This window comes from Notothenia coriiceps, unplaced genomic scaffold (assembly GCF_000735185.1).
Source record: "Notothenia coriiceps isolate Sejong01 unplaced genomic scaffold, NC01 NC01_scaffold00010803, whole genome shotgun sequence".
NCBI classification, from domain to species: domain Eukaryota; kingdom Metazoa; phylum Chordata; class Actinopteri; order Perciformes; family Nototheniidae; genus Notothenia; species Notothenia coriiceps.
The window spans coordinates 13,844-25,704 of NW_011343504.1; the positions used below are offsets into that span (position 1 = coordinate 13,844).

Below are 11,861 nucleotides of genomic sequence, written 5' to 3' on the forward strand. Positions count from 1 at the left end.
TATGTTGTTTTCGAAATACAATCACATAATTGTGTCCCGGTTGGTTGCGGAAACCTGGATTTATCATTTGTATTCTTCTAGGCTTAATCCTCCTCCTGCCACTTCATGTTTTAGTGTGTGTGTGTGTGTGTGTGTGTGTGTGTGTGTGTGTGTGTGTGTGTGTGTGTGTGTGTGTGTGTGTGTGTGTGTGTGTGTGTGTGTGTGTGTGTGTGTGTGTGTGTGTGTGTGTGTGTGTGTGTGTGTGTGTGTGTGTGTGTGTGTGTGTGTGTGTGTGTGTGTGTTTTGCTGTCTGCATTAATATGGTATCCCAGTTCCTCGTGGGGCAGTGTCTTGACTTCTCATGAGTGAATCTCTGTCCATCTTGCTAACAAATAACTCTTGTTTCTTGGAACAGAATTCCTCCTTAGTGGATATGAATACAGCCTCAAGTATCCACCTCGAATCCACTTTCCTTGATTCAACAAAGTTTCTTCACATTATTAGATTTTTTACTACAGCCCTCTCAAGACTGCTCCTGTAGATCTAACATCCATGTTATCCCCTGTCTGTTCTCACTCCAACAGCCGTCTCGTTTTCTCTTACTGTCTGTATGTGTGTGTGTATCTCATTCCCTCAGTTTGCTGCTTTGTTTTCTCTACACCCACAGCTTTGTCTGCTGCTTTGTACATTAGGCGTGCCGCAAGACCATTAATGCGCTGATCCACCCCTTGCATTCCTGCTGCTCTGCTCTGACTGAGAAGGAAAACAGTTTTGGTTCGTATAAATCAATGCACAGGGTCCTACTCCACCACAGCCGAGGTAAAAGCGCTCTTTACTGTCAAGGCCATTTTGCATAACAGATGCTGTCACTGACAGCCACTGTATCTTTCACAGTGCCCTCATAAAATGGTGTTGACATCTTCAATGACACCCTTCCTCTCTGTTGTGGTGGAGAGGACCGGTGATTACAAGATAGAGGTCCTGTTGACAGAAGCTGTCCTTTGTTGTTGGAAACATCTGGTTGTGGTCAGTGCTCTGTTCTCAGGCTGTGCACTGCAGCACATCCCTGCAACAGACCTCTGTGCACCCTAGTTGTCTTTTGAAAAATGTCTCTGTGTATCTGTTTCTGCCTCATCAGTCTTTGTCAGTACAGGCTGTCCTTGGTGGTGGAGGTGTGTGTGGTGGTGGAGTCGTCGGGCAGGGAGCCCCGGCGGTCGGGTCGTGTCCGGCACTGCAGGAGGTTCTGCAGCTCTCTGGACACGCTGCTGGAGAAAGCTGTGTAAATCCACGGGTTGGTGCACGAGTTCAGATTCCCCAGCAGCATCAGGATAGTGAAGGCCACTGCTGAGGACACAAAAACACACACTACAGTATAAGAGAAGTGCATATCCAATAACAGAGACAAGTCTAAACCTGAAATCTCATACAATACTTGAGACAGATGATCACATTGTTCTCTTCTCTGTTATGAAACAAACAGAAATATGTACACCATTCCATTTGAATATAAACCATTCATTATTCTTGTTTCTCGTTTTGTTTCCTTCAGGAATAGCTATAAATATCCCAGAGGGAACAAATCCTGTATACTTCCCTTTTCAGTTTCCTCACTGGCAATGACAAATATTTTTTTATAACTAAAGTATGCTTATTTCAACCCAGCCATTTGAGGACAATAGATCAGGAAAAACTGATTCAAGAATACAAACCTGATAATAATCAGCTGTTTGTGTGTGTGTTTGTGTGGTGGGGGGGGATAGGTGCTGCCTGGCAGTGAGGACTCATTCATGTGTATGTGCACATGCATTGGAGTACAATATGCATATGCAAGTGAGATTCTGTGTATGTGTTTGTGCGCGTGAAAGCTCACGTGCCTCGCTCTGTGTGTCTGCTTGTGATTTCAACAATATGTGTTAGCTGCCGGAAAAGATGATGTTGATGAATTATCAACATCTGGCTGTGTTGCAAAATCAGCAGGGGATATAAACAGGTTATTCACTGGCCTCCGATGTTTGTCTTCAGACACCCACACAGTCCATACTAGCAACAACAACTTAATGCTACACTATACACACTTGCTTCATCACTGGCTGTCAGATAATACATCAGCAGATGCTGTTTGTGTGCCCATAATGCACAGAGGCCATAGACGTCATCCAGAGGTTTCTGTTTGTGGTTCAAAACAAACATTGTTTTTGACCTTAAACTTCACTCACTGCTACATCCAAGCTGGAGTGTGCTGTCCTTGGAATAATAAGTGAGCATTTAGACTCTCTAAGATGGACTACAGCATTGATCAGAGGCTGTTTTTGGCTGCTTAAAATGGATTGGGTTGCACATTTAGGCCAATTAAATGGATAACAAGGACTAAGGAGGATCAATCCATCTTAAAAAAAACATCTTAAGTGATTCACTGGTGATGGTTGTTTTTGTTGTTTGTTGAGACTGAATTGTATACAGTTGCAATATTGCAACAAACTCTCATAGGCAGAAACATAAAGCATGTTAGTGACTGACCATGTTGTGGATGGTGGGGGTCCCAGGCCGCCCAAAGCTGGACGATGAAGTAAGGGGCCCAGCAGATAATATAGACCAGCACGATGACCAGGGTCATTCTCACAGTCTTTGACATGGCTTTTGTGATGCTGTGATGAGGTGGAGTGGCTGGAAGGGGGGGGCGCGCATAGTCGAGGGAGCAGCGAGGTGAGCAGCGAGGTGAGCCTGAGGCCAGCTCGTAGGGTGTGTACGAGTCCTGGCAATCTGAGCCGCTCAATGTTTGCTGCTGTGTCGGTGATGTTGTTGCCACATGTTCACCGCTACTGTACTGGACAGCCGATGGTACAAAGTCATAACACTCTCCTGCTTGGCTGTCATTGGTGTTATTGTGAGGGTTGTTATTCAAACCCTTTAGGAGTTGTCCTCCTCTGCCATTCCTGCCCCCCCCTCCGGACGACCGTCTCCCCCTATCCTTGGACCGCTCGTCATCCTTTTTAAAGCTGTGGAAGCGGAAGAAGATTTCTTTCTTCTTTAACTCCGCCATCACAATTCTCTCTGACTTCATATAGATGTTATTGTGGATTTCTCTGAAGATTCTTATCTGAAAATAAAATGTATTAAAGAATTAGCACAGTTGAATACGGGTGAAACAAGGCATTACCTTATTTACAGACTTAACTGAGAATTAAGTTTTATGACGTTCACGATTAAATCTTGTTTGCATCTTGGTTGTAATAGTGGCAGGAAATTGAATGTGTTGTCCTATATAATCAGCAATAAAGCAAGACATTATACAATACCACTACTCTTTCCGTCTGTTAGCATCACAAAAGCTACAATAACATTTTATTGCAGAGAAATCTTAACACCCTCCTGAGCAACTAAAACAATATTTTGAAGTCAAATAAAAGATGAATCAATCAAGCTATTCTTAGTTTACTTTTTTCTTTAAAATACCATTGAATACCTCTGATCCTTTTCCCCCTTTTTACTATTAAAAACAGCTATATAAGGGCAGGATTTAGACTGTAAACTTTCAGATTTACTTCCTTCTGCAGACACTACACCGTACTTCTGAAAAGGTGTCTAGAGGCCCCTCAATTTGAAATTCGATAATGAAAAAAGGTCACGGATTCTATGTTTGGCCGAGATCTGGTACATTCCACTTCCTGGCGGGAGGTTCTCGGAGTGAGCAGATTTTCTGAGCAGCCGTCTCAGCAGTGGTCCTTAAAGTGCTGTGTTAATTAGGGGAAATTGCTGGTCCCTGGAAATATCTTTCTCTAAATAGAGCAGTGGGGCTGATGGGAGGCAGCCCAGATCGCTATCCACCATGGGATGCTACATAACACCAACCAAAGACCCCCACGGGTAATCAAACAATGCCTGCCAAAGGTACCCTCCATGAAAGCAAAACAACATTTCATTCATGCCACAAACTTAATTGTTGGAAAGTGTTGCCCACAGCTTGTTTCCTTGTCATTGGTCTTAATGGGCGGTGCAGATATTGAGCGGCTACTATTACCTGACAGATGGTAATGATGAAGGCGGGCAGGAGGAAGACAGATATGGTCATCCAGGTGACGTAGGCCTTCAGCCCCCACGGCTCAGCAAAGTGACCCCAGCAATCAAATTCTCCTGAAACAGTTTCTGTGCGAGAGAAGATGAAAGCCTGGCAGACCAAACAGAAGAGGGTGGTCAGCACACTCGCAGATATCACTGTCAGTTATTAGCTGAACTCTAATGACCTCTGGGAGCTAAAAATAGACCAACAGTTCTACTGTAGAAATCAGGGTGTTAACACACGCTAAGGTCTCATTTCCTATTGCACCATATGTCAGCACGCGTGTTCATCCCTCCCTACCTGTGGTATGCTGAGGACTAGCGCCAAGCCCCAGGCCACCATGACAGGGGTGTTCCAGCGGGACATTGTGCCCCCTCTGTAGGCCTGCAAAGGGCAGCAGATGGCCTGGTGCCGGTCTACCGTCATGGCAACTATCATGTAAGAGGAAGCAAACATGCCCACAATCTGCAAGTACTTGACGGACCGGCAGAGAAAGTCAGGCCCCTGAAACTTCCCAGTGATGTCCCAAATGAGCTGGGGAAGAACCTGGAGACAGATTGAAAAATATGCACTTGTTTAAAATTGGCTCCCAGAATAGTAAAGCATTTTTTTCTTGTTTAATCTTTAGAAATGTAGAAAAAACTAAAACTAAAGGACAAGCCTGTTCACATAACCATTACTAACAACAAATTGATCCTACCAAGTATTGACTGTGTAGCCTGTCCTCTCTGTCACAGACCTTCATTGTTTTCTCAAATGTTTTTGTTATTTAATAATCATTTCGGTACATTTTGGTCAATTTTTAGATCACCATAGAATAATATTTGGACAACTTTCACATGATGAATGCTTTCACAAACTGACTATGCCAGTGGATCCCACACTTTTTCTGCAGGGACTCCTTTTGTAGATAGAACATTTTAATAAAATGTGTCTGTGTTGGCTCTGTTTCTCCTAATATGTGTGCACTTCAAGCCCACCCCTCATTTGGGAAACCCCTGGACTAAAGTCATACTTAAGGATGCTGTGATGGTAGCAAGTAACTGGTGAACTGACCTGAAAGAAGGCCACCACCAGGTCAGCCACACACAGGTTGAACATGAACACGTGCATGGGTGCATTATGCTTCCTCCTCCTCAGCAGCACCCACAGCACAAAGCTGTTCCCCAGAGTGGTAAGGGCCAACACCACCCCGAGCACTGCTATCTCTGCCCGTGCCAGGTCCATGTCCCTCTCCTGCTGCGTGTGCTGCGTCGTGGTGGAACCATTTTCAGGATCTATCCCGAAGAAGGATCCCCCGCTGTGAGAACTGTTGAGGGAGTTCAGTTCAGAGACAAGCAGAGACGAGGAAGAGAAGTTGTTCCTTCCTGCTGCGAGCAGAGAGGAGAGGGCCAACCCATCCCAGTCCGTTTCCACACTGATGCTTTCCATTCCTGGAAGCCAAAAAACAAAGTGTTAATGTGTGAAGCAAATAATAGCGGTTGTTGTTTGTGGGTAATTAATGATGCCATGAGCAATATGGTCACCAGGAGTCAAACGGGTGCATGGTCATAAGACCGTATACACTCATAATATTAGAGGATCCAGATTTTATCAACAAACAATTTAGTTGTTCTGTATTATCACAATATTAATGTCATGCCTGACCTCTTTATCAAATGTCCTAGTTGCCCTAACATGCGTCAGCTGGGAAATTGTTCCTGATCATATCACTGGGAAAGAAAGAAGCCAAACACTTGGGCCTTTTAGTAAAAATACATAACTGAAGGCATGAGTTTACAATCATTAAAATGTTTTGGTGCATCTGTTACTTTTTCACATTGTAAACTAATACAAATACCTCCTGTTATACAGTTGGGAAAAAAATCTGACCCAAAATAATGAAAGCCAGATACTGTTACAGTCTGCCATGTGAAAGTTGTTGTTTTTGGGGCTGTCTCTAATTTTTTAATAAGTCTTCAGTGTGTCTGTATCTCTCAATGCTGCCAGTTCTGTTTGACGCAAGTCCAGAATGGTTTATTTTCTTTTTCACATTTTCTCAAGGTTGATTTGACAGCTTTCCCCTCTATCCCACTACTCTTGTTCCTTCACCTCTGCTTTAATAATCGCTCTCATCCCATGCTTACCCCCATACATTCCTGCTTTCCCATGTTTCCCCCCCTTTCTCTTTCTTTTCTCTCATGCATCCAGTCATTCTTTTCTCTTCCACCAATCTCTCTCAAGCTCAATAAACTCTACGTTTATTTTTCTTTGCTTATAAATAAATGGCTCAAAACGACAGATAGTTGATAGGAATGATCTGACAGTTTAAGAAACAGAGTCGTGGGATGATGCTGGAAGTCTTGGTCAAATAAACTGCACGTAGAAGAAAGTCTGGCAGGAAAAATTAAGGAAGATGAAAGGAGAGTGGTGAAAGCAGTGTGGAGAAAGAGCAGAAAAATAAGAAAACAGTACAGAAAAGGTAACATAATAGAGTTTTGAAAAGGGAGTAAGAAAAGGTGTCGATTGACACTGTGTATTATTTTTGATTAATGTGCCAGGAGTGGTTTAGGTACAAATGTTTCACTGAATGTATGCTTGGACATGTTCCATGTCTGAAAAAGTAGGAAAGCTATCTCAATAGTATAGTGCAAATTGAGTATGACTAACAAGACTTAACAAGGTTGTTCGCACAGCTCCAGTGAGAACTAATGGCCAATTTTCTAGTAATAGTGTACTCACTGCTGGGTGTGTGAGATAACACAGCTGAACATATTGTCGAGTGTTGCATGCTGTCTTTGCCAGAGGAATGTATTCAGATGCACGCATGACGAGCCATGCCAGCTGGACCCCTCCGCCCAGCATGAAGGTAGAGCTATGGATGAAAGGAAGAGAATCTTCTCTTAAATCAGACAACAACTCTGACTCTGTTTGAGTGAATCCCTGCTGCCACAGCAGGCAACCACAACTTCCAAAACACATTTCAACCAAGTCTAAATCTGTATTGGATAAGAGACCTTTATTACTATGCTCAGTTATTGTCCCTGTCCAAAGGACATTTTGATAAAGGCTAGTAGTATTCTTTCTCGTTATCTATTTATTATCCATCTTTTCTTAAATTATAGAGGTTAAAACAACAAGGCTTTTTTCATCAAGTTATCTTCTGGCCTCTTAGGACCTTAAGAGCCTTGGGCCCCTCTGTAATTACAGGATAATTTATGGGAGGATTATTTGTGCTGCTGCAGTCCTTTATACCCCACTTGATAATCTTATTATGAAGCGTTTATTTGCCAATGTGACTAATTTCTGATGTGAAATCACTTTTTCAAGTATGCTCCTATGAAAATAAGGTGTAATGACTTAAGGAGGTTGAAGATATTAATCCACATAATTATAGTAATGCTAAACTAAAATCCCAAATTGGTAGGCCTTTTAAATCAAGGGAAATTAAATAATCATTACCGGTACAAAGAACACCTCTGTAATATTGCCATATTGCTTAAAACTAATTAGCAACAAAAAATAATATGCTTAAAGGTAGAAAAAAGTAAGTTTGCATGTTATCAATTTGAATATTTTATTTGTTCTTGAACTATTTACATAATGCAGTCTGTACTTCATTGACACTATGTTTGTATGATAGATTAGGAAGACTATATGCGGCATTTTCTCCTGAGCAGATTTATGGTTATTTTTTTATATTTTAGTGACACTAAGATATGAAGAATAATAGCTATCAATCTGCACTAAGTTAGAGTTAAGAAATAAATTACAAAAATGCGAGTCATTGTGTACAATGTGTAGTCTAATTATTTTTCTTTTAACATTGGAAATCTGCGCTTGAATTTGAACGTCACTACGTACGTAGCTCACGTAAATGTCAAGTCGTCATGGCGGCCCCGCACATGTCCCGATTTTGCAAAATGTGACTTTAAAAAAAAAAAAGTACAGCGAGAGGTAGGCAGACACGGAACCCAGCCAAGCTACATTTAAAAAGGGGACAACGTGTGCTATCATTTCAAAGGAACTGGTGCAAAAGAAAAAAACATCAACTGCAGTGCACGGCTGTCCCTGAGTGTTTCAATGACATACAGAATGGTGAGTAAGTGTGCATTTTGTAAACAGTTTTTGTGTGAGTCTAGCTATATTTAATTGACCCGTGTATTTTAATTGTCTGAGCCCCAGAGAAAAACATAACAACCAAATCCCTAAAAAAAAATTACTGAAAAATATGAAGACAATGGACTTACTTAAACTCAACTATAAAATCATGTTTTTAATTTGCGTAGTACGTGATGTTACAATTTAGGCTACCAGTGTTCCCTAAACGTCTCATATTCAGGGAACGTCATCGACACAGCATCCTGTAACAACAACGATGCTACTGTTTCAAAGGTAAGGTCCACCAACGTAAGAAAGTAGCTAACTACATAATGTGTAAAGCGAAACAGCGATGTATTTTCAATTTGCAGATTCTCTGTGAAATCAGCAGATGGAGGCGTGTTGAGGCAGCTGCTGCCGCTTCTGAAGTATATTTCTGTTTCCCAGTGGTGTAAAGTAATTAAGTAGAATTACTCAAGTATTGTACTTTAATACCATTTTGAGGGAGTTGTGCTTCTCTCAAATATTTCAATTTTTTGCTACTTTGTACTTCTACTAGGTATATTGTGTTCTTTTACTCAATATAATATAATAAACATAATATATTTTATTCTCAAATGGGCCAATCTGCATAGTGATAACTTCTACTTTTGGTACTCTAGTACGTATATTCTGATGCTCATACTTTTCCTACTTTTACTTGAGTTACATTTTGAATGCAGGACTTTTACTGGTAACAGAGTATTTCTACACTCATGTCATGGTAGTAACCAGTGGCGGCCGGCCCATAGGGGCGCTAGGGGCGCCGCCCCCCCTCTTCCCTCATGTTTGATTGTCATTAAAAAATTTAAATAAATAAAAATGTATATTTAAAGGCTTGTGTTGTCGATTCTTGTTCAGTTTTCATCTTCCTCACCCTCTCAGACTTTGAGTTGCGCGCGCTGCTAAAGAGACGCGCTACCATGGAAACCAAACAATGGTGTAGCTGTATTAAATTCCGAGTGGAAACAGTCGTGAGTAAATCTGATTTTGTCAGAAATCGGGAGAAATGCGGGAGTTTCCCGCGAAAATCGGGAGGGTTGGCAAGTATGACACATACACACACACACATGATATTCGTATTTAGTCTCCTGATTTTAAATGGGAATGAAATAATTTGAGTGTTCCCAAAGCACCAGTGTTCTGCAGTTTGTGTGGGCACAGTTTTGGAAGATTCATAGCTAACCGCACTGAAGATTATGGATTATGTCATATTTTTAAGCCTCAATTTGTCTTCCCCCTCTGCCCCCCTCTAACATCACCAGAAGTCATAATTTAAGGGGTAATTTCTCAAAAATGTCTTCCGGGGGGCCAATCCAGCGAACCATATTCCACTGTGGCCACTAGCCAGTGCTACAGCCATTTTTAGAGTTGTAGATCCACAAATACTTTCTGTGGTGACTTCCTAATTATGATATTTTATATATCCACAGATCTACCTTGTATAGTGATTATGATTTAGATTGTGAATATGTATTTGTGCTTGTGCTTTTTGTATGCATTTGATTAGTTAATTCTAAATTCCCGGGATTAATTCTTAATAGTTGTTTGTTTTACGACGCTAAAGCATTAAGTGACTTGCATTACATTTATGAAGCATATTAGCGCTGCGTTATTGATTCACGTTTTTGGTAGTCGTTTTATTTACATTCATAACGCAGTGCCGTTACTGACCTCACTTTACGTTAGATACATTATGAATGAGTTCCTGTTCACCTGTTCTCCGGAAGGACACACAATAGTTTCTTAAAATGTCTCCACTACAGGAGACCCACGCGTTGTTCAACATTTCTTGCACGGATGTTTCTTGTCCCCAGAGAAACTATGATGGATACAGTTCACTGTATTCCTTTAAATATCCTGTCTCTTAAAAATTGATTCCACTTTGCTCTCACTCTAATAACAAAAGCACAGCACAGCACAGCTCTCCCATCTGTCTGATCGACTTAATGTAAAGCAAAAACGTATTCTGTCTCTCTGTGCTGGAAATACTGTAGACAGTGCTTTTAGTAGTTAGTGCAGTACAGTCACTTCCTCTCTTTACTTTGAGGCTTTCACTTTGATTAATGATAGAGTCAATTCCTCTCTTGTGTTTCTCTCCAAAGGCAAACTGGTGTGCAACCATCCGTTTCCATGTCCTCTCCATCCTATACTGCTTTCCCCCGCACACAGCAATACACTGCCTCAGGGATGACAGGAGCAGGTAATTGAAGTGTGCAAGAAAACATTATAGCTACAAAGCATTCACATCTTTCAACATCTCGGTCCTCTTTTCAGCTGTTCACACATGTTTTGGTCATTCCCTTTGACAACTATGTCACTGCAGCTATGTGTAGATCAAACATTATCGGTGTTCCAAAGTCCTGTTAAACCATATGCACGTATGTTAAGTACCAAATGTCTAAAAGAGACATATCTTTGGGTTGTTATATTCACTCCTATGCTATTTTGTTACTATTACTTATTTTGCCATTTTGTCAAAGTGACAAACATTCAAAAATAATCCAAGTTGAGAGGATACTTTGTTAATAAATCTGATGTTAAGATTTCCTCTGAATTGGCTGCTTTCAGACAATCGTAGATATCTGTTATCCTCTTTTTTTGGGATTATTTACAGACCCAAAACTTCATTGAAACTATTAATAATTGTTTGAATAACATGACAATGAATCAGATCAGCAGACTTGTAACTTGCATAATCTGCCACAGTGAGATTCAGGTCTGCATTAATATCTGTCAATGTTCCCTCATTGTTTTGTGATAATGCACTTAAAGAAAACGTATTGATTTAAAATCTGCACTACTGACCATAATCAATGCAAACTTGATCTGTACTGTGAAGGTTCACATAACAACAAAAGGTTTACATAACAACCGAAGTAAGTCGCTTTGGATAAAAAGCGTCTAACAAGTGACATGTCATGTAATAATGTATACCCGGGGGTTGCTAATAGAGTTTCAAATTGTATGTAAAAGAATAGAATACAGTTGATGTCTGGAAGGGTAGACAAAAAACAAAGAAGCAGGGTTTGCAAAATAGTTAGTTGTGACGTATAAGAGATGTTATTCAAATCCACTGCTATGCTCCTTCAAATGAAATTGCTCTTTCATACAAGAACACCTTTTTTCATTACACGCACTGACAGTGGGAATTCATCCTATGGCAGATTTAAAGCTAATTGGTTAACATGGAACGGTGGTGGCCTCAGTAGCAAACAAACAGTGCTTAAGCCCTGGGTGTAATAATTCAAACATAATGAGAAAATAGAAAAGACCCTTCCCTTCCCCGTCATGCTTGTGTGTGCATATCAGTCCCATGATCAATTCCCTTTGACCAGGTTTGACCCTATCTGTCCTCATTAGCAACATTCTTTTCTCCTTTCTTCCTAACCAATCCACTGTCTTCTGTCATCAGAGATCAAAATCACAGAGGAAACTGTTTCGGACATGCCTATTATTTCTGTCTGATATTATTTATCGTCCTCATTAATAGACATTGGCAACAGGAAACAAGTTTATGGATTATTGAAAAGTATTCAGTTCCCTTTCATATGAGTGTTGAGAGCTGTATCCATAAATTCATTTTGTGCTCAAAGTGCACCAGATTGATGCATTTAACTTCAACATTTAAAAACAAATCTTCCCGGGGGTGCATGCCCCCAAACCCCCCTAGAGGATGTGAGGTCCACCCCCAAACTAAAACAAG

At 40.9% G+C, this 11,861-nt stretch overlaps 1 protein-coding gene across 2 annotated transcripts in view; it reads right to left on the reverse strand.

Annotated features, from left to right (window-relative positions):
- Positions 1–226: 226 nt before the first annotated feature.
- The window catches only part of LOC104946224 (vasopressin V2 receptor), a 14,820-nt gene continuing 3,185 nt past the window's right edge, over positions 227–11,861 (reverse strand). The window contains exons 3-8 of one of the 2 annotated variants that reach the window (XM_010772006.1): positions 6,758–6,890; positions 5,093–5,469; positions 4,337–4,582; positions 3,998–4,144; positions 2,497–3,076; positions 227–1,323 (exon numbers count right to left, since the gene is read on the reverse strand). In XM_010772006.1, coding sequence (XP_010770308.1) covers positions 1,124–1,323; positions 2,497–3,076; positions 3,998–4,144; positions 4,337–4,582; positions 5,093–5,469; positions 6,758–6,806 — 1,599 coding nt within the window. In that variant the 5' untranslated portion in view covers positions 6,807–6,890 and the 3' untranslated portion in view covers positions 227–1,123. The remainder of the gene's footprint in view (positions 1,324–2,496; positions 3,077–3,997; positions 4,145–4,336; positions 4,583–5,092; positions 5,470–6,757; positions 6,891–11,861) is intronic. The other variant, XM_010772007.1, reaches the window with a different exon arrangement.